The sequence below is a fragment of the Eutrigla gurnardus genome, assembly GCF_963514095.1.
Source record: "Eutrigla gurnardus genome assembly, chromosome: 23".
Lineage (NCBI taxonomy): Eukaryota > Metazoa > Chordata > Actinopteri > Perciformes > Triglidae > Eutrigla > Eutrigla gurnardus.
The window spans coordinates 3,925,052-3,945,478 of record NC_139934.1 but is presented as its reverse complement, the minus strand read 5'-3'; the positions used below and the strand labels follow the sequence as shown (position 1 = coordinate 3,945,478).

The 20,427-nt window shown below is 44.4% G+C and overlaps 2 protein-coding genes across 2 annotated transcripts; both read left to right on the top strand.

The window, feature by feature from the left end:
- Positions 1-487: 487 nt before the first annotated feature.
- Positions 488-5,347, top strand: LOC311009073 (H-2 class II histocompatibility antigen, A-U alpha chain-like; the record flags this gene model as incomplete). Its single annotated transcript, XM_084003046.1, has 4 exons — positions 488-830; positions 1,168-1,416; positions 3,479-3,763; positions 4,900-5,347. 4 exons carry the CDS (start codon positions 488-490, stop codon positions 5,019-5,021), a joined length of 999 nt encoding a protein of 332 aa, XP_083859172.1. The 3' UTR covers positions 5,022-5,347.
- Positions 5,348-6,791: 1,444 nt separating this feature from the next.
- Positions 6,792-17,715, top strand: LOC311009304 (H-2 class II histocompatibility antigen, E-S beta chain-like). The gene is made up of 6 exons (XM_084003386.1): positions 6,792-7,033; positions 8,770-9,039; positions 16,412-16,625; positions 16,891-16,958; positions 17,045-17,158; positions 17,360-17,715. Exons 1-6 carry the CDS (start codon positions 6,979-6,981, stop codon positions 17,383-17,385), a joined length of 747 nt encoding a protein of 248 aa, XP_083859512.1. The 5' UTR covers positions 6,792-6,978; the 3' UTR covers positions 17,386-17,715.
- Positions 17,716-20,427: the final 2,712 nt, after the last annotated feature.

Here is a 20,427-nt window from a genome sequence, read left to right as displayed (position 1 = left end):
GTTGGTTTCATCAGAACCTGCTGCTCACTTGGTGAAACGTCTGCAGCAGTAGACCTGGGATCCACATCCAGGTCTAGTTCAGACCGGGTCCTCAACTGGACCCGGTCTACGTGGACCCTAGGGGACCAGGATGCTCCCAGGGGACGAGGTCTAGCCTCACTTCCTCTCTGATCCTGATTTGTGGTTCTGCTGCCTCTTGAGATGTAAAAACTAAACACATAATATTCATAATAATAATAATTCCTCATCATTTTATTGATGAAGGAATCCAGAGAATAAATGACTGTTCATCTTAAATAATTATAATAATAATAATCTGCTGAAATATGCAAATTAAATATGAATAAAAGAACAATTTCTTCCTCAGCAAAACATGAAAGAGACAAATATCATAAATATTATAAATATTAATATCTGTCATGTTGTCCTCTGATAATCATACTGACAGATAAACATGTTTTACTGCAGCCTGTCTACCTGGATACCGATGACATCACGCCATCCCTGCTCTCTGATTGGCTGTTCTCAGACGGTTCAGGTCTACAGAAAGTCAGACAGGTTCAGGTCTACAGAGAGTCAGACGGGTTCTGGTCTCCAGAGAGTCAGACGTGTTCAGGTCTACAGAAAGTCAGACGGTTCAGGTCTACAGAGAGTCAGACGGGTTCAGGTCTACAGAGAGACAGACAGGTTCAGGTCTACAGAGAGTCAGACGGGTTCAGGTCTACAGAGAGACAGACAGGTTCAGGTCTACAGAGAGCTGATGAAGACCATGATGAAGACCATGATGGGGGTCCTCGTCCTCTCCAGTGTCTTCTGTGTCTCAGCTGACAGTAAGTTTGTCTGTCTGTCTGTAAATGGTCCTCATTTATATAGCGCTTTTATCCAAAGATTTACAGGAATGACAGACATTCACCCATTCACACACTCACACACTGACGGCGGAGTCAAACACCCAGCTCGTCAGGAGCACTGGAATTGCAATTAGGGTAGGTATCAGGGACACCAGGCACTCAGCGAGGAGGAGCCGGGCATCGAACCAGCAATCTTGCGGTTACCAGCCAAACGCTCTACCTCCTGAGCTAAACCCCCTCATTGTCTGTCTGTTTACTGTCTGTCTGTTTACTGTCTGTCTGTTGACTGTCTGTCTGCTCTGGTGTCTCTCTTCAGGTCTCTATGAGGAAACTGCTTATGTTGGCTGCTCAGAGACTGATGAAGAGGCGGTTGTTACACTAGAAGGGGAAGTGAAGTGGTACGCAGACTACAAGAACAAGAGAGGAGTCGAGCCTCAGCCCAGTTTCATAGATCATATGACCCATCCAGATGGAATGTATGAACGTGCTGAGGCTGAGCTACACATCTGCAAATCAGACCTGAACTTTGATCGTAAAGTCTTCCAGGACTTCCCGGTGGAGCGTGGTAAGTCTTCCCAGTGTTTCACTCAACGTTCTGTTCTCCTGTTTACTTTGAACTCAACAGAAGGTTCTATTTGGACAAGAAGACGGGTTCCTCTCAAAACAACAACAACAACAACAACAACAACAACATGCTGCTTATTGTCTCTTCTGGTCAAACACACTGACGGTCTCAACAACTAACAGTGCAGTCAACCCCAGAGTCCAGGGTCCAGAGTTCAGGGTCCACGGTCCAGGGTCCAGAGTCCAGAGTCTAGAGCTTAGTTCGGGCCCAGAAAATCAAGCCCGACCCTATGCGCGTTCTGTCCGAACCCGGACCGATCCGACACATTAACTGTAATTAAGAGCCCGAGCCCGATTCTCTTGATGACTCTTTGATTTAGCTGCACAGAGCGGAACCGTTATGAATGATGTGTAGCGTCTTTTTTTTTTTTACTTTGTGTAACTTTGTACACATTTCTTACGTAGACCTACTCTGCTCAACATATAACCAATAATATTTCATGTTTATGCCTAGCCTTCTCCTCAGATTAGGCCAATAGAGCAATGATATAAAAAAAAAAAACACAAACACTTGTTTAAAGGCCCGGCCCGACCCGGCCCGTGGGAAAAAAAGCTAAACTCTACCAGAGTCCACTGTCCAGAGTCCACGGTCCAGAGTTCAGGGTCCAGAGTCCTTAGTCCAGAGACCAGAGTTCAGGGTCCAGAGTCCTTAGTCCAGAGACCAGGGTCTAGGGTCCATAGTCCAGGGTCGTTGGTCCACAGTTCAGGGTCCAGGGTGAAGAGTTCAGGGTCCAGAGACCAGAGTTCAGGGTCCAGAGATCAGGGTGGTTGGTCCACAGTTCAGGGTCCAGGGTCAAGAGTCCAGGAGCCAGAGTTCAATTCAATTCAATTCAATTTTATTTATAGTGTCAAATCACAACAGAAGTCATCTCAGGACACTTAACACATTGAGCAGGACTAGAATACGCTCAAGAAGTCCCAACATCACCAGGATGAAGCGTTACGGCGACAGTGGCGAGAAAAAACTGCCTTAATAGGCTTTTAGGCAGAAATCTCGTGCAGCCCAGGCCCTTGGGTTCCAACTGCATTTGGTGTTGGTAGTATGGTAGTAGTAGCATTAACAGTAGTGGTGGTATTAACAGAAGCAATAGTATCAACAGCAGTAGTCCATGGCAGCAGGCACAGCCACGCCGAGATGGATCCATCCCAACCACGTCGCCGTAGACCAGAAAGCAGGAGTAGTTGAGCAGTCACACAGTGGGCAGGTCAAGCTACAATGTGTTTCCAGCGTCAGGCCAGTTAGCAGTCTGCATCAGTCAGGACAGAGTTCAGGGTCCAGAGTCCAGGGTCAAGAGACCAGAGTTCATGTTCCAGAGTCTGGGGTCCAGCATCCAGGGTCCAGAGTCCAGAGTTCAGTGTCCAGAGTTCAGGGTTGAGGGTCCAGAGTTCAGGGTCCAGAGATCATGTTCGATAGTCCACAGTTCAGGGTCCAGAGTCCAGGGTCCAGAGTCTGGGGCCAGAGTTCAGAATCTAGCCTAGCCTGGATTTTGTGATTAACATCTTTGTATCTGAATAAATATTCTATTAAATTATAGTTTTCCTTTTTAAAATGTCTCTGCTGACAGGAGACATGTGATTGGTCAGATGTGACCACTGCCACAACCAGACTGAGGAACCTTATTGGTTTACTGACAGATAACCAGAGTCATGATGTTTAGTGGATCACAGTTGTTAGGATTAGTTAAACCAGATAAACTGGAGATGATCTGGATATGTCAAACTCACTTCCTAGTCCAGGCCTCTGCTGTGCAGCACCAGTTACCATGGTGATCTACCGTAAACCACTGTCTTAGGCCTGAAAACCCAGTTAAACCTGAAGTTACCTCACTAACCCCAAATCCTGGTTTGAAGGACAGGACCCTTGACTCTGTACTCTGGACTCTGTACCCTGTCTCATAGAGAGAGTACAACAGACTTAACCTGAACTCTGACTTGATTAAACCTGAACTCACTGATAATAAGATATTATATTAAATATTAATAAGCGCTGTGTTTCTGTTCAGAGCCTCCTTCTCTTCCAATCATCTACGCCCGAGACGCCCTGGACCTGGGGGAGAAGAACACCCTCATCTGTCATGTGACTGAATTCTTTCCTGCTCCTGTAACTTTGTACTGGACAAAGAATGAAGAGAATGTGACAGAACGAACCAGCATCAATGTTCCCTACGTCAACAAAGACGGGACCTTCAACCAGTTCTCCAGACTGGACTTCACCCCACAGCTGGGGGACGTCTACAGCTGTACAGTGAGCCATCTGGCCCTGAAGCAACCACTGACCAGGATCTGGAGTGAGACACCTTAGAAACCTTGACACAGCAAACCCACAGCCAGCGCTTTACCTGCTGTCTTTGACAGACAGAAAACTCTGTTTTCTGTCTCCAGATGTGGACGTGACTCTCAACTCTGTTTTTCTGTCTCCAGATGTGTCGTGACTCTTAACTCTGTTTTCTGTCTCCAGATGTGTCGTGACTCTCAACTCTGTTTTCTGTCTCCAGATGTGTCGTGACTCTTAACTCCGTGTTGTCTGTCTCCAGATGTGTCGTGACTCTTAACTCTGTTATCTGTCTCCAGATGTGTCTTGACTCTCAACTCTGTTTTCTGTCTCCAGATGTGTCGTGACTCTTAACTCCGTGTTGTCTGTCTCCAGATGTGTCGTGACTCTTAACTCTGTTTTTCTGTCTCCAGATGTGTCGTCACTCTCAACTCTGTTTTCTGTCTCCAGATGTGTCGTGACTCTTAATTCCATGTTTTCTGTCTCCAGATGTGTCGTGACTCTTAACTCTGTTTTCTGTCTCCAGATGTGTCTTGACTCTCAACTCTGTTTTCTGTCTCCAGATGTGTCGTGACTCTTAACTCTGTGTTGTCTGTCTCCAGATGTGTCGTGACTCTTAACTCCGTGTTTTCTGTCTCCAGATGTGGACTTGACTCTTAACTCCGTGTTTTCTGTCTCCAGATGTGTCATGACTCTTAACTCTGTTTTCTGTCTCCAGATGTGTCGTGACTCTGAACTCTGTTTATGTCTCCAGATGTGTCGTGACTCTTAACTCAGTGTTTTTGTCTCCAGATGTGGACTTTTCTGTCTCCAGATGTGTTGTGACTCTGAACTCTGTTTTCTGTCTCCAGATGTGTTCTGACTCTTAACTCTGTTTTCTGTTTCCAGATGTGTCGTGACTCTTAACTCTGTTTTTCTGTCTCCAGATGTTTCGTGACTCTTAACTCTGTTTTTCTGTCTCCAGATGTGTCGTGACTCTTAACTCTGTTTTTCTGTCTCCAGATGTTTCATGACTCTTAACTCTGTTTTCTGTCTCCAGATGTTTCGTGACTCTTAACTCTGTTTTCTGTCTCCAGATGTTTCATGACTCTTAACTCCGTGTTTTCTGTCTCCAGATGTGTCGTGACTCTTAACTCTGTTTTCTGTCTCCAGATGTGGAGAAGCCTCAGCCCGGTATTGGACCCGAGGTCTTCTGTGGACTGGGTCTGACCGTCGGTCTCCTCGGCGTTGCTGCTGGAACGTTCTTCCTCATCAAAGGAAACGAGTGCAGCTGATCGGATTAATGATCCTCACATTAACTAATCCAGGCTTAACTGATCCCGCTAACTCTCATTGTGATTCCTCCTTTATCTTAATACCAGCATGCTCTTATTTTTTTTAATTTTTTTAAAGATTTTTTGAGGCACAGATGTCTTTTATTAGCAGTGGACAGATAGGAAAGACAGGAGAGAGAGGGGGTGTGACATGCAGTAAAGGACCTCCGGCTGAGATTCTATCCGGCGGCTGCGTATGTACGTGTGTACATGGCATACTCTAACCACTCCGCCACCTGTGTGCCACATGCTCTTATTTGAAAATAAACACTACATGTTTTCTCACAGTTGTGTATCTTGTATTATGACTGAGTGCTTCAGATTACATGTCAAAGTGATATATATATTTATATGAATGACGTGTACAGCTCCATGAATCTTAATAAAGTGTGTGATCAGTGAAATCTGATGTGTCTCCGAAACACTCAACAGTGTGGGGAGTTGTTACCAAACTTCTGCAGTAGTACACATAGGGTCTATTATCTATTATCAGGTCAACAAGTGTTGACCTGATAATAGATAATAGACAGCTAAACTTAAAATTCAGCTAAACTTTTTCATACTCTCGCGTGAAACTCGGGTCACGTAAACAGCTAGGTAAACACGGAAGAAGCGTAGACACAGCGTCGCGTTAGCAGCCGAGGATAGAAGCTATCAGGCAAATGTTCTTTTAAATAAACTCCTGGTGTACTTACAAACTTTCAAATGTATCGTTTTGTGAGTACAGACCCTATGTGTACTACTGTAGAAGTTTGGTAACATTCCATGCATTATTAGTGGGGTAATTTACCAGATATACATAGTGTACCATTAGCGCTAGTACTAAGCCATTCGGCTGATAGCCCTATCTTGACCAATGCTGACCATCGCTAAAAATGCTTCTGAGGGGGTATTTGGCTGGATGTCATGGTGGAAATGACCCAGGGTGCATTTTACTCCGAACCACCTCCGAACTTTGGTAACTGCGTGGTTCTATGTCGCGCACTGAGCCTTGCTCCGGTTCCTCCTACTCTCTCTCTCTTTCTCTCTCTCGAAATGACTCCCGGAAAACACTTCTCCCGCCGGCTTTTTCAAAGGGAAACAAGCGTCGGTACTAGTTCCGGTTCCGGCGAGCGTCGGCGTTACCCCGAAATTTCCGGGTTGTCACAAGTCATAATGTAGGAGTCTTCGTAGCGCGTTAAGAGTGGACGTTATCGGGAAACCGGGCCCAGATTCTTTGCAGAGCTCTTTAGATTTTTTTGCGAACGGGAGTTTTCTGAAAAAGGACATTTCTTTGTTGAAATATCTGCTTATATTTACTGTTTAATATGTGGAATATAATTAAAATCATATGCCTTAGTCTACATATTTGTGCAATATTCTTATGCTTAATTTTCAGCTGAAGCCAGTTTCTTTTTGTGCCTGGGGGGATTACACCAATATGAAAATGATTATTTGTTCATTGCATTACTTCATGAACTACGGGAGTCGAACCCATGTCGCCTGCACCGGAAGTAGTGTTGCTAACCAGTAAACCACAGTGTCACTCTGTCGGTATGAAAATAAAGATTTATCACCTTAAGATCAATCGACTGTTTCATTCAGTTACACGCAAACGAAAACTCAGAGTTCAGGGTTAGGTTCAGACTTGGTTGGCCCCCGTTCGCAAAAAATCTAAAGAGCTCTGCACAGAATCTGGATCATGTCCGCGATATGAAATGTTGAAAATGTCGGAGAATATATATACAATAGTAGTAGTAGTACTAATAGATGATTTCAGTGTGTTTGTGCTCCAGCAGCAGACTCTTGTCTGACTCGTCTGCCTGGTAACAGGTGATGATGATGATGATGATGATGATGCAGCAGGTCATGTGATCAGCTCCTCTGGTTGTTACAGCAGCTCTCAGTGAGACTGTCAGTTTGTGAGCTGAACAGGAACATGGCTTCAACTTTACTCAGCGTCTCCCTCCTCTTCATCAGCCTCTCCGGAGCAGGTAGGATCAATACCTGATCACTGATCAACACCTGATCACTGATCAATACCCTGGGGCCCGTTCCAGAAAGCAGGCTCAACAAACTCTGAACTTAACCCTGAACTCTGAGTTTTCGGTTCCAGAACAGCGGTCCTGAATTAGTTCAGTCAACTCTGAGGATGTAAACTCTGAGTTACACCTGCCGACTCTACAAAGCCATCATCAATGGAGCTCCGATACTACGAGTCACCATGGCAACCAGGAGAGTTATTAGATATTACTGAGTGTTTATGTAGAAAACGAGCTCATCCTTAGAAAGCGGACCAACGTAACTGCAGCAAAGTAGAGATAGTTGTCGTGGCGGACATTTACAGCCCGACTTAATGTGTAGAACTGAATGAAACAGTCGATTGATCTAAAGGCAATAAGTCTTTATTTTCAGCCAAACAGACCGGCTCTGTGGTGTAACGGTTAGCAACGCTCCGGTGCAGGCGACGGGTTCAACTCCCGTGGTTCACAAAGTAGCGCAATGAACGAATAATCATTTTCATATTGGTGTAATCCCCCAGGCACAAAAAGAAAGTGGCTTCAGCTGAAAATTAAACATAAGAATATTGCACAAATACGTAGACTAAGGCATATGATTTTAATCATATTTCACATATTAAACAGTAAATATAAGCAGATATTTCAACAAAGAAATGTCCTTTTTCACAAAACTCCCGTTCGCAAAACATCTAAAGAGCTCTGCAAAGAATCTGGATTATGTCCGCGATATGAAATGTTGAACATGGAGAATATTGTTTAGATATGTGATCGGTAGGAAAAACGGTCATTTCCTTAAAAATTAAAGTAATTAAAATCCTCTCCCGACGTAAAGCTGCTACAATCCCTTATTTCCATATCGATTAGGTTGACGAGGAAAGGACGGCAATTTTTTTCAGAGTTGATTCAGATTCCGGAAAAAGGCGGAGACATAGGAGAAACTTAGGGTTTGTTGAAGCAAACCTGCCAGCGAGCAGGTTAGGTTACTATGGTAATTGACCTGAGTTACCTCTCTTTCTGGAACAGAAAACTCAGAGTATCCCTCTTCTCAGGGTTAACAAACTCAGAGTTTCTTTCTGGAACGGGCCCCTGGGGGGTGTTCCAGAAAGCGGGTTAAAAAAACTCTGAGTCTATCCTTGAACTCTGAGTTGACTTACTCTGAGATGGGAAACTCTGAGTATCCGGTTCCAGAACAGCTGATCTGAGTTAGTTCAATCAACTCTGAGTATGTTCACCTGAAGTTACGCGCGTGCACAACCACTATAAAAAGCCATCGTCAATGGAGCCCTGATACCACGAGTTCCTCTTTGATGTTTCTGACAGGTTTGTGTCCGGGGAACACCACCACACAGATATTCCCCTGGAAATAACAGGACATCTAACCTGGGTCGGAAGATTCTCTCACGATGTAAAGCATTTAGAATTATTTGAGCTTCGATATCAATCGGATTGGGAATGAATGGACAATCCATGTCAGCTTTCTTCATGCGGGAGGAGACGGGTAGAAACTCAGGGTTTCTTCAAGTAAACCTGCCAGCGAGCAGGTTATGTTCACAGAGTCTGTTACCATGGTGACTGACCCAGAGTTTCAGTTACCTCTCTTTCTGGAATGGAAAACCCAGAGTTTCCCTCATCTCAGGGTTAACACATAACCCGCTTTCTGGAACACCCCCCTGATCTCTCTGTTTCAAACTGACTGTGTTTTCCTACAGATGGATACATGGAATTTAGAGTGGCCAGGTGTGAATTCAACTCTACTGATCTGAAGGACATCGAGTTCATCTTCTCGCACTATTACAACAAGATTAGGTACTTCAGTTTCAGCAGCAGTGTGGGGAAGTTTGTTGGATTCACTGAGTACGGAGTGAAGATGGCAGAGAACTGGAACAAAGATGCTTCTATACTGGCTGTCATGAACGCTCAGAAGGAGATCTACTGTCTGCTATGCGTTGGCCTTGATTACAATGCTCTGACTAAAACAGGTGAGTTTGTTTTCATCACCTCGTCATTTATTCATCATCAACAGCTGAAAGAACCAGAGATTCAACTTTAATCTGGAGCCTCAAGTCTCCACCTGCTGGTGGAACTCTGCTACTGCAACACACACACACACACACACACACACACACACACACACACACACACACACACACACACGCACACACACACCTGCTGGTGGAACTCTGCTACTGCAACACACACAAACACACACACACACGCACTAACACACACACACGCACACACACACACACACACACACACACACACACACCTGCTGGTGGAACTCTGCTACTGCAACACACACAAACACACACACACACGCACTAACACACACACACACACACACACACACACACACACACACGCACACACACACCTGCTGGTGGAACTCTGCTACTGCAACACACACACACACGCACACACACACACACACACACACACATACATACACACATACATATACACACATACATACATATACACACATACACACACACTGTAATACTGCTGATGCTACTAGTACTGATAGTTTAGTTTAGTTTATTATCCCCATTAGCTTGGGCACAGACCCACTATTCTTCCTAGGGTCCAGCAGTAAAAAAAATATACATACAGTTAAAAATCAAAACATTAATTTAACCAAAAATCAATTACAAAATGAATTTAGACTTTAATTTAAAAGGTACACTGAAAATGCTCTTTAAACCTTCTAAAATATGATAGACCTCTGGAGATGTTTGCCGCTGGCTAAGGCTATACTTCTCTGATGTATGATTGGCCCAGATGCTTTTTCACATGTTTTTTAAAAGTTAATTTGCTATTTATTTATTGTAGTTAGGATAGTTGGCAACTTGTTCCATGCCATAATTGATCTTTATCCAACTGTACGTTGAAATGCATTAGTGTTTGTCTAGTGTTTGCTGCTGCATGCCTTGTATTGTAAGTATGGGTGTCACAACTTTTGCAGAGGAGATTGTATTGATTTAGTGGAATTTTGTTGTGTAAAACTGTCCAGGTTGATGTCAATACAGAGGCATTCAGCCTATCCTTCCTAATTTTGTCCACTTTATTATAAAAATAGTCATTGAGGTGATTGGCAATTTTCCTTGGATTCACGATGGAGGTCCCATAATTCTCAATGAATGTTGGTTGTGAAGGTGTTTTTTTCCCCAGCATACTATTTAATGTTCTCCATAGCTTTTTCCCCATCACTGCTAAATTTACTTAACTGTGAAGTCAATTGTGCTTTCTTTTTCTTCAGATTAAGTTTTGTGACATAGTTTCTCAGTTTACAGTATTTTCTTCTATCAATTACATTTCCAGTCTTGTTAGCTATTACCTTTGCCTCATTCCTCAATACCATATGTTGTTTCAGTTCTTCGTCCACCAAGGTGCACCAGAAGTTCTAACAGTCATCTTTCTGACCGGAGCATGAGAGTCTATCACCGGCACAAACTTGGACATAAATGCTTTTAATGCTACATCTGGTTCCTCTTCCTGGAGAACACTTGACCAGTTTATCTTACTAATTTCATTTAAAAAGGCCTCCTCAGAGAACCTTTTATAAGACCTTGTCAAAATGACTCTTGGCTTAGCCTTTGGTAAACTTCCCTTCCTTGCAATGGCCACTAAGTTGTGGTCACTGTAGCCTACAGGGATTGATATGGCTTTTGAGTATAATTCTTTGATGAGTCTCTGAAATGGCAAGAATATGAACAGAGTTACAGGTTAGGAGATCGTGAATGCCATTGATTTTGTTTCTCATACTACAGATGTTCAGATGAGCTACCTTCAACCCCTTTTTGAGCAGCCCTGCAGTAGAAAACATTTATATTAAGTGCTTTTTTTTTTATCCGTTTAGCGTAATGTCCAATTATTAATCTGTAGATTCTTTTTTCTCGCCCTTGCCGTATGATACGTTTGTCATACCGCAGAAAGGCAATGTCCCCCCTCTCTCTGGCTTCTTTCATTTTAGGCAAGAGTTCCACTCCGATTGTCTTTGGGTCCAGTTTAAGTTTCTCCTCGAAAATGTTCAGAACTTTTTCCTCCGAGACTAAATTGTTTTCCTTTTCTGCCTCAGGAATGCCATCAATGATTAAGTTAGCTCTCCTTGCCTGACTGTCCAGAAAGTCAGATTTTGCATCCAGTATCAGCATGGATTCTGCCAGTCGCTCAATATCTAATTCTTGTGCTTTGCAGCTTGTTTGAGTTCCTTTATTTGCATATTTTAGATCATCCAACTCCTTTTGGGTGAATTGCAAACTTGTTCTTAAGTCTTACAGATCTTTTAGCATGTCATCAATCCTTTTATTGAATGTCTCCATAATGGTACAAACACATGCTTTGAAATTGCTTTCTTGCTGGTGTAAAAGTTCTTTGTAAAAAACTTTTTGTTGTTCAAGAAGTTCTTGCACTTGTGCCATTGATACAGTTTGATCATTGTCTTTCTCCACTTTGTCTTTGTTCCCCTTCCCACCAGCCATTTGTCTTAGGTCTAGGCCCAACAAATTCTGGTTCAAGAACAGTACCAAACTTTTCAAAAATCTTTCAAATTTGCACCTACAAGATGTCTGTTCTTCTGCTCGAGAGCTCTCTAAAGTGTTAAAGTATTAAAAGAAAGGATCGCAGAGATATTTGTAGATTTGCTTTAGTAATACTGATAGTACTGATAGTAATTCTGCTGATACTAGTAGTACTGATAGTAATACTGCTGATGCTACTAGTACTGATAGTAATAATAAATTAAAACTGCAAGCAGTATCGTGACGGGCCCTCGCTCATATGCGGTCGTGGAGTGCCTGTGGTCACAGGGCAGTGTCTTGGACGCTAACTGTGCTGCGGCCGCCTCTTGTCTCTTGTTGAGATACAAGCGATTGACATTCAAAGCCATCCATCTCTCATGTGCAGTCGTGGAGTGCCTGCGGTCACAAGTGAAACTACATTTCAGTAACAGAGCTCACACACATGTCCATGACTTCCTGACATCTCTCCTCCTCCCCCTAGTGTGAGCCCTCCTCCTCCCCCTGTGTCCTCCTTGTAGGCTAAAATGAGAGGAATTAGTTTAAAAAAAAACAGGTGTGGCTGTTACTTGGTCACAAAATCAATGACATTTCCGTCGCCAGTAGGTGGCGCTCTGACTGTGAGTCAATATCACAGTGCAGACTTGTTCAGGAAGTTACTCTAAACAAGTATGGAAACTTTGGAGCAGATCAGAGAAGAAACACTGAAGTTATAATAGTTTTGATGTTTATGGCGAAGGTTCCACTGACAGCTGTCTGAGGTGCATGTGAAGTTTGGAGCAGATTAGACAATGAATAAAGTCATTAGCAGGTGTGGAAAATGTCATGACTGTTGATCTGGTGTTAAACAGTGACAGAGGTCACATCTTTTCCATGCCTTCTTGACATCTCTCTGAGTCCCCTTAGTGTTTCTCTCTCCCCTCCCCTACTATTTACAGTCACAGAACTGATACGCAGGTGGTTAAAACATTTTTTTTGCCCACTTCCTGTTGACTTTAGGTGGTAGGTCCAGGAGGCTTTTCTGTACATCTCCACATGGTCTATCTAGGAAAAAATATTTCATGCGTGTATGCCCAACCTAAAGGGGGGGACTGTTACTCAGAAAAAGGGCATAAAATCAGTCACATTTCATGTCGCCATTAGGTGGCGCTCTGACTGTGAGTCAATATTGCGGTGCAGTTGTGTTCAGGATGGGACTCTAATCAAGTATGAATATTTTGGAGCAGATCGGAGAAGAAACGCTGAAGTTATAACAGCTTTAATGCCTTTGGAGAAGGTTCAAAATAGTAGCACAGTCATGGCGTCGCCCTGGCCACGCCCCTAAATATTCTGGACATCTTTTGATAACTTTGTGTCCTTAAGGCCTTTCCAACCATATATCCAATTTTGGTATCAATTAGATCAACGGTGTAGTCGATTATAGATCAAGTACAACCCCTGTGAATGGCCAAAAATGGCCAGAAATGGCAATTTTTTTGGAAGTGCCCCAATTTACTCGATTTTGATGAAAATTGACATGTGTGTTCTTTGAAGCTATGTCAACATAGGTTTCAAGTTTCGTGATGATTGGCCCAAAGGTTCTGGAGTTATGCTAATTGCGTTTTGGTGGCACAACCCTCTTATGTTCATTGGCTGATATCTTCAGAATAAAACAACCTTTTTGGACCATGAACGCACTTAGGTTTAACGAGTACGCACACCAAATTTCCTCCAAATCCGATCAACGGTGTTGGAGAAATGCGCAATGTCTGTTTTTTCATTTAATCCAAGATGGCGGAAAATTTCGGGAGGCGGACTTTAGTACTCAAAGAGGATTTTTTGTATTTTTCGACACTTTTCTGCACATGTGTGCAAAATTTCATGTCAATTGGAGTAACGGTACGGCGGGGCTGGCGAATGGTCACGCTAGGTGGCGCTAGCGAACAACTGTTTCGTGGCCGAATGCATAACCACTACCATATCGCAATTTCTTGTAATTTCTATGCACACACCAATTTTGGTGAGTTTTTTTTAATGTTGAGGCCTCCAAAATGCGAGTTACATTCGCGTAAGAATAATAAGAAACCGTACAATTACAATAGGGCTTCACAGCCCGACGTTGTCGGCCCTAATAATAATAATAATACATTTGATTTATATTGCCCTTTTCATCCGAAGATCTCAAAGGGCTACAGGTTAAAAGCAGTTTTGTTAAAAATAAAAAGGTTTTTTTTTTAAACATCTAAAAGGGGGAACCAAAAGTTTTGCTAAAAAGAAATGTCTTGACACCTTTTTAAAAACATTTAGTGGATTGCGGTGCCCTCTAGATGTCAGGGAGGGCATTCCACAGGCGTGGGGCAGCAGCACAGAAGGCCCTGGCCTTTTCTCAATATGCGTTCTTCTCTGTACTTCTGTTCTTGTGGACTTGAGAAACGTCATCAGCGTCGGACCGAGTACTGTTCCAATTCAAAGTTCGCATCTGGCCAAGTACGGTCAAATACCCCGGATGTGTTCTTGCCCCGCCCATTTCACCGAGGATGCATCGGAGGAGACTTGGGTGGACTTTGGGCAGTTACGTATCCCAGAATGCATTTCAATAAAGCAATGGCGGAGGAGAAGACGCTAACGTTAGAAGTTTTGAAATTCTACTGTTTTGGGGTGAATAAATGTTTTTATGTATTTTTGCGGGAATGTCATTTTTACAACTTCAAATCGGTGCTGTGGGTGATTTATTACTGTAGCACGTAGTTTTTATTCCAACGTTTTCGCCGCTAACGGCTATCACGGCTAGCTACCTCGCTAGCCGCTAGCAAGTTGGCCCGGGCACTTAGCATTACTGCTACCCCGCTGATGACTGCCTTGTCCCGGCGTGACCCTCTGAAATCTGACGCTGGTCTTGTATGATTGTAGTGTGGTAAAGCAATGCTGTCTTCTTCATATTATATCCTCATATAATATATAATAAAATATACAAATGAAACGGAGTTGTTTTTTATAGTGTTTATTTTATTTTAACCAGTGAAAATAACCGGAAGTTGAACGCCGTCAACCGGCAAAAACGATGACGTCATCAAGTACGTTCCTGTTCCAAATGCAGAAAAAACACCGTCCTCCCGTCCTCCCGTACCCCGGGAGTTCGTTCTTCCAACTGAACTCCGCAAGTCTAGACTCCCGGAGTTCACGAGTTCGAACTTGACGTACTGGGTATTGAGAAACGGCCCCTGTCTCTCATGGTCCTAAGCCTGGTTCTGGGTATGTGGAGGAGGTTTGAGTGAGTAGAGCGGAGGGAGCGTGTTGTGTTTTGTGGTTTGAGGAGTTCATTGAGGTAGCTGGGGGAGGCATGTCCATGTATACATTGGTGAGTGAGGAAGGAAACCTTATACTCAATCCTGGTGGAGACAGGAAGCCAGTGGAGCGAGTGGAGGATGGGAGTTATGTGCTCATGTTTGCGCACTCTCATCAGGATCCTAGCTGCAGAGTTTTGGATGTATTGGAGCCTCTGCAGGCTCTTGCTAGGGATCCCGATGAGAAGTGCGTTAGAGTAGTCCAGTCTGGAAGAGATAAAGGCATGGACCAGTTTTTCAGCGGAGAGAGTGGGGCGGAGTTTGGCAATGTTGTGGAGGTGATACAAGGAGGTCTTGCAGAGGTGGTTGATATGGTATTCAAAAGTGAGTTGGGGGTCCACTTTTACACCAAGATTTGTGACTGGGTGATGATTTGGTCTGGTGAGAGGTGCCGACCAGGATGGCTTCGGTTTTGGAGCTGTTGAGTTGGAGGAAGTTGTGCTCCATCCATACCTTTATCTCCTCCAGACAGGTGGTGAGAATTGACGGGGATGACGGTGATGATGAAGGTGGGGTGGCAGCTGTGGCATTGACATAGAGCTGTGTGTCGTCGGCATAGCAGTGGAATGAAAATCCATGGTGGCTGATGACCTGACCAAGGGGGATGAGGTAGAGGATGAAGAGGATGGGGCCAAGGACTGACCCCTGGGGGACACTGCAAGTGACTGTGTGTGGGTTTGATTTGGAGGGGCCCAGGGAGATGTATTCTGTCCGGTTTGTGAGGTACGACTGGAACCAACAGAGGGCAGTGTCGGTGAGTCCAGTGGTGAGGTGGAGCCGGAATTTTTCATAGAGGTTGTTAACTTTGAGGTGGTTTTGAAGGTGGGTGGCAACTGCTTTCTCAAGTACTTTGGATATGAAATGGAGATTTGAGATGGGCCTGTAGTTTGATAGGACTTCAGGGTCAAGGGTGTGTTTTTTGAGCAGTGGTCTGATTATGGCTTCTTTAAGACAGGGGGAACGTGACCAGTTTGGAGTGAGTGATTTATAACAGAGGTGATCAGGTGACTTAAGGCAGTGATATGGGTTTTTACCAGGGAGGTCGGGAGAAGGTCCATGCCCTGGATTTAAAAGCAGGTCAGGGGTTGAGAGATGGCATATGTTGAGGGAATGGTTTGGGTGGGAGAATCGGAAAGGGCAGAGCGAATATGTGCAATCTTTGAAGTGAAAAAATCCATGAAGTGATTGCACTGCTCCTCTGTGGTGCCAGTCAGTGGGGGGGATTGTGGATTAAGAAGATGGTTGACAGTGGAGAAGAGCTGTTTGGAATTTCCTGGATTGTTCCTGATGACATCGGAGTAAAACAGTGACCTTGCCTCTTTGAGGGACTTTTTTGAGTTTTGTTGTTGGTGCTCCCGGTAGATTTGTTTGTGGACAGTGAGGCCAGAGGCCTTGTAGCGCCACTCAAGGACCCGCCCTGCTGTAATACTAGTAATAGTAATACTACTAGTACTGATAGTAATTCTGCCGATACTACTAGTACCGATAGTAATACTACATGTGTATTTCAGCGACGCCCTACGTCAGACTGCACTCGGTGGCGTCCCCTGGTGGTAAACACCCAGCCATGCTGGTCTGCAGCGTCTTCGACTTCTACCCCAAACAGATCCGAGTGAGCTGGCGCCGAGACGGGAAGGAAGTCTCCACTGATGTCTTTTCCACTGATGAGCTGGCCGACGGTGATTGGTACTACCAGATCCACTCTCACCTGGAGTACACGCCCAGGTGGGTCCACCGCCCATCCAGTTGGGTCCAGGTCCAATAGGTCCAGGTCCAGTTGGGTTCAGGTCCAGTTGATTTAGGTCCAGGTTCAGGTCCACTTGGGTTTAGATCCAGGTACCGGTTCAGGTCCAGTTGAGTTCAAGTCCAGGTTCAGGTCTAGTTGGGTTTAGATCCAGGTACTGGTTCAGGTCCAGTTGGATTTAGATCCAGGTCCAGTTGGATTTAGGTCCAGGTCCAGATCACGGATGTGTTGGTTCGTGTCCTGCAGGTCTGGAGAGAAGATCTCCTGTGCGGTGGACCACGCCAGCCTGAAACAACCTCTGGTGACTGACTGGGGTAAATACCTGTCTCTCTGCTCACCTGTTGACCCGCCCCTTTACCCGTCTCTCTGCTCACCTGTCTCCCCACCTGTCTGTCCTCAGACCCATCCATGCCCGAGTCTAAGAGGAACAAGATCGCCATCGGAGCCTCAGGACTGATCCTGGGTCTGACCTTGTCTCTGGCTGGATTCATCTACTACAAGAGGAAGGCCAGAGGTCAGATCAGGACCCTCTTTAGTTGAGGGTCCGTTTGGACTCACACCTCTTTTTCCAGACCGGGTTCATCAGAGCCTCGAATTATTTCATCCATACTAGTACTTCTGAAACCTGGTCTGGAACCCGTTGAGTCTAGTATAATGATGTGGTATCAGTATTTGGGGCTGACCCTGTCCTCGTCTCTGCTTTTGTTTTATCCAGGCCGGATCATGGTTTCCAGTAACTGAGCCCAGACCTGGTCCTGGACTTGGTCCAGTAGCTGTTTGTGAGATGGAAGTAGAAACAGCAGCTGCTTGGACCTGCTTCTTGTTGTCAGTCATCATCATCATCATCATCAAAGTTTCCCACAGCTGCTTAGAGCACGGCAGAAACCGTCCTCATCATTGTTTTTAGGGGCCTGTTGTTTGGAAACCCCGAGTAGTTCTTCCACCTTCCTCCATCATCTTCTCTTGTCAAATAGTACTATTTTCTGTATGGCTTCATTTGGCATTCTACACACATGTGCTATGTACTTTAGAAACTGTATGTTGCAATATACCTCAATGGGTTGCGATTTGGTCAGTTCGTACAGTTTACTGTTCGAGATCTTAAAGGCCCAATCCACATCACCATCGACTAGTGCTGCAGGATCAATCCCCTTTTTACGTTGGTTTAGGGGCGGGGCATTCTTCCGTGCATCGCCGCCAGCTATCATCTTTCGCAGGAACCCATTCCAAACGGTATTCAGCTTTTGGAGTTCACTAGATAGTTCCCATGATTGTACACTATACAGTAACCGGGACTGCACACATGCCGTTAGGATTCCCATGCGAGTGTTGAGATGTATTTCTTGGTCGGTCAGCACATGCTTCGGTCCATTTTTCGTACGCTGATGCAATTTGGTGGTGTAGGAACTTTAATGACTTCCCAGTATTGCTGATAAGATGACCAAGGAACCGGAATTGCCTTACATTCTTTATCTCGGCATTGTTGATAGTCAATAGGCTTGATTGTGCATTTCCGTCCACATTAAAGGCCAACGTCTCCGTTTTTTTAATAGGACATCTGAAGTCCAAACCTTGAGAATGTTATCATATATTGCTAAGATCTTCTTAAGCTGGTCCAAGCTCTGGGAGAACACTACCACGTCATCCGCATATGTTGGAGCCATTTTTTGTTTCTAGTTACCTAGTTAAAGACACTAGAAATGCCACCACCAGGTGTTGACCAGTGGTATTGACAGGAGGCCTTTATAATGAGGTCCCTGATTACACACAGTTGTGCAAACCAACAGGTGAATGCTGAGAACGCTCCGTTTTGTTATCCGTTTTATCTCGATACCGACACTAAGTAACACTTAGAACGCTACATTTTAGATATCGCAACGGATTGTGATATTAGCGCATGTTTTGTTTACTTGTACTTTTTAGTTTAATTCAATTGGTGCATGTTAGAGCTGCGAGCCAACGCATGCACACACAATCCACCCATAACCAACCGGACAGACTACAAGCAAAATCAACAAACAAGTAAGTGCAAACTCGAAGCACGTAAGAATCTCTCGACAGCATAAAGGCTGACTCACTATGAGACAATATGTGAGTTGTGTGTATGATCAGAAATGGTGGATAGGAAGTATCAGAGATGTTTCAGATGAAGATGAAGATGTACTGGTTCAGTTCATGCACCCACATGGCCCTGCCAAGAGTTTCTACTGGCCAAGAAGAGAAGATGTGCAATGTCCCACTGCAGCATAAAACTGCAAGGATTGACGTTCCCTCTACAGAAACTGGGTGCATGTATGCCATCAAAAAAGATGAGCACAATAGAGCAGAGATGTACATCAGACAATTTGTAAAGTGACTGACAAATTAATGAATGTGACGAAGGAATTGGATCTAAAAGATGAAAAATGTGTGATCCCTCATAGTGAGCATAGAGACAAACTGTTATTCAATATCAAACTTTTCTACTGTAATGTAAAATCTTTATGCTTTAATTAAAATTATTATTTGATTTGGTTGTGTAATTTATACACTTAAAGTATGACAAAATGTAGAGTCTTCAATATTATGCTATCATATGTTTGTTCATGGTTTAAGACAATAAAAGCTGCTTTCACCAAGGACTTAGGACGACCGGCCCTCTGTGCCCCCCTTTGTTCCTCAATCAACCAAAAGACCAAAGTTGATTTCACAAGACACACCAGGAAGGATTCCTGCCAGACCGGTTCAATCTGAACACTTATAAAGAACCTGTCTGGCAACGTGAAGCTGAAAGATCTGAAACAGAAATCAGAAGTATGAGGAAAAAACCATGTATCAGTCTGGAAAGGGTCTCAAAGACCTTTCTAAGGGTCTGGGACTCCAGAGAACCACAGTGAGAACCATTATTCACAAACAGAGAGAACATGGAACAGTGGTGAACCTTCCCAGGACCGATCGGCCACCAGAACTCCACCAAGACCACATCGGGGACTCATCCAGGAGGTCCCAAAAGAGCCCAGAATACCATCTCACTTGCCTCAGTTAAGGTCAGAGTTCACGATTCCACAGTAAGAAGGACACGGGGCAAAGATGGCACCCATGGGAGACCTGTGAGACCAAAACCACTTCTGTCCACGAAGAACCAAAAACATCTTGATGACCCCCAAGAACTTTGGGATCAGTCAGACCTGTTGGCGTCTCCCAACCACCACCTGGTCCTCTGGGGATGGATACGCTACCCTGCAGACTGCTGGTCCCAGGATCCAGCACCACATGGAGCCAGGTCCCTACCATCCAGGTGGTCTCTAGTGGACTACGAGTGTGACTGGAACGTTCTCATATGCTGAAGTATCTATATGTATATTAGAAGTTGTCTCATGATGAGGGTCTGTGTTAGGATCCTGGTTCTAGATGTAGATCCAGGCTTCACATCCAGTCTGCTTCCTGTGTTTCCTGTTTAGCATATTTGATTCTGGACCTCCTCGTTGGTTTCATCAGAACCTGCTGCTCACTTGGTGAAACGTCTGCAGCAGTAGACCTGGGATCCACATCCAGGTCTAGTTCAGACCGGGTCCTCAACCGGACCCGGTCTACGTGGACCCTAGGGGACCGGGATGCTCTGAGGGGACGAGGTCTAGCCTCACTTCCTCTCTGATCCTGATTTGTGGTTCTGCTGCCTCTTGAGATGAAGAGTGTAAAAACTAAACACATAATATTCATAATAATAATAATTCCTCATAATTTTATTGATGAAGGAATCCAGAGAATAAATGACTGTTCATCTTAAATAATTATAATAATAAT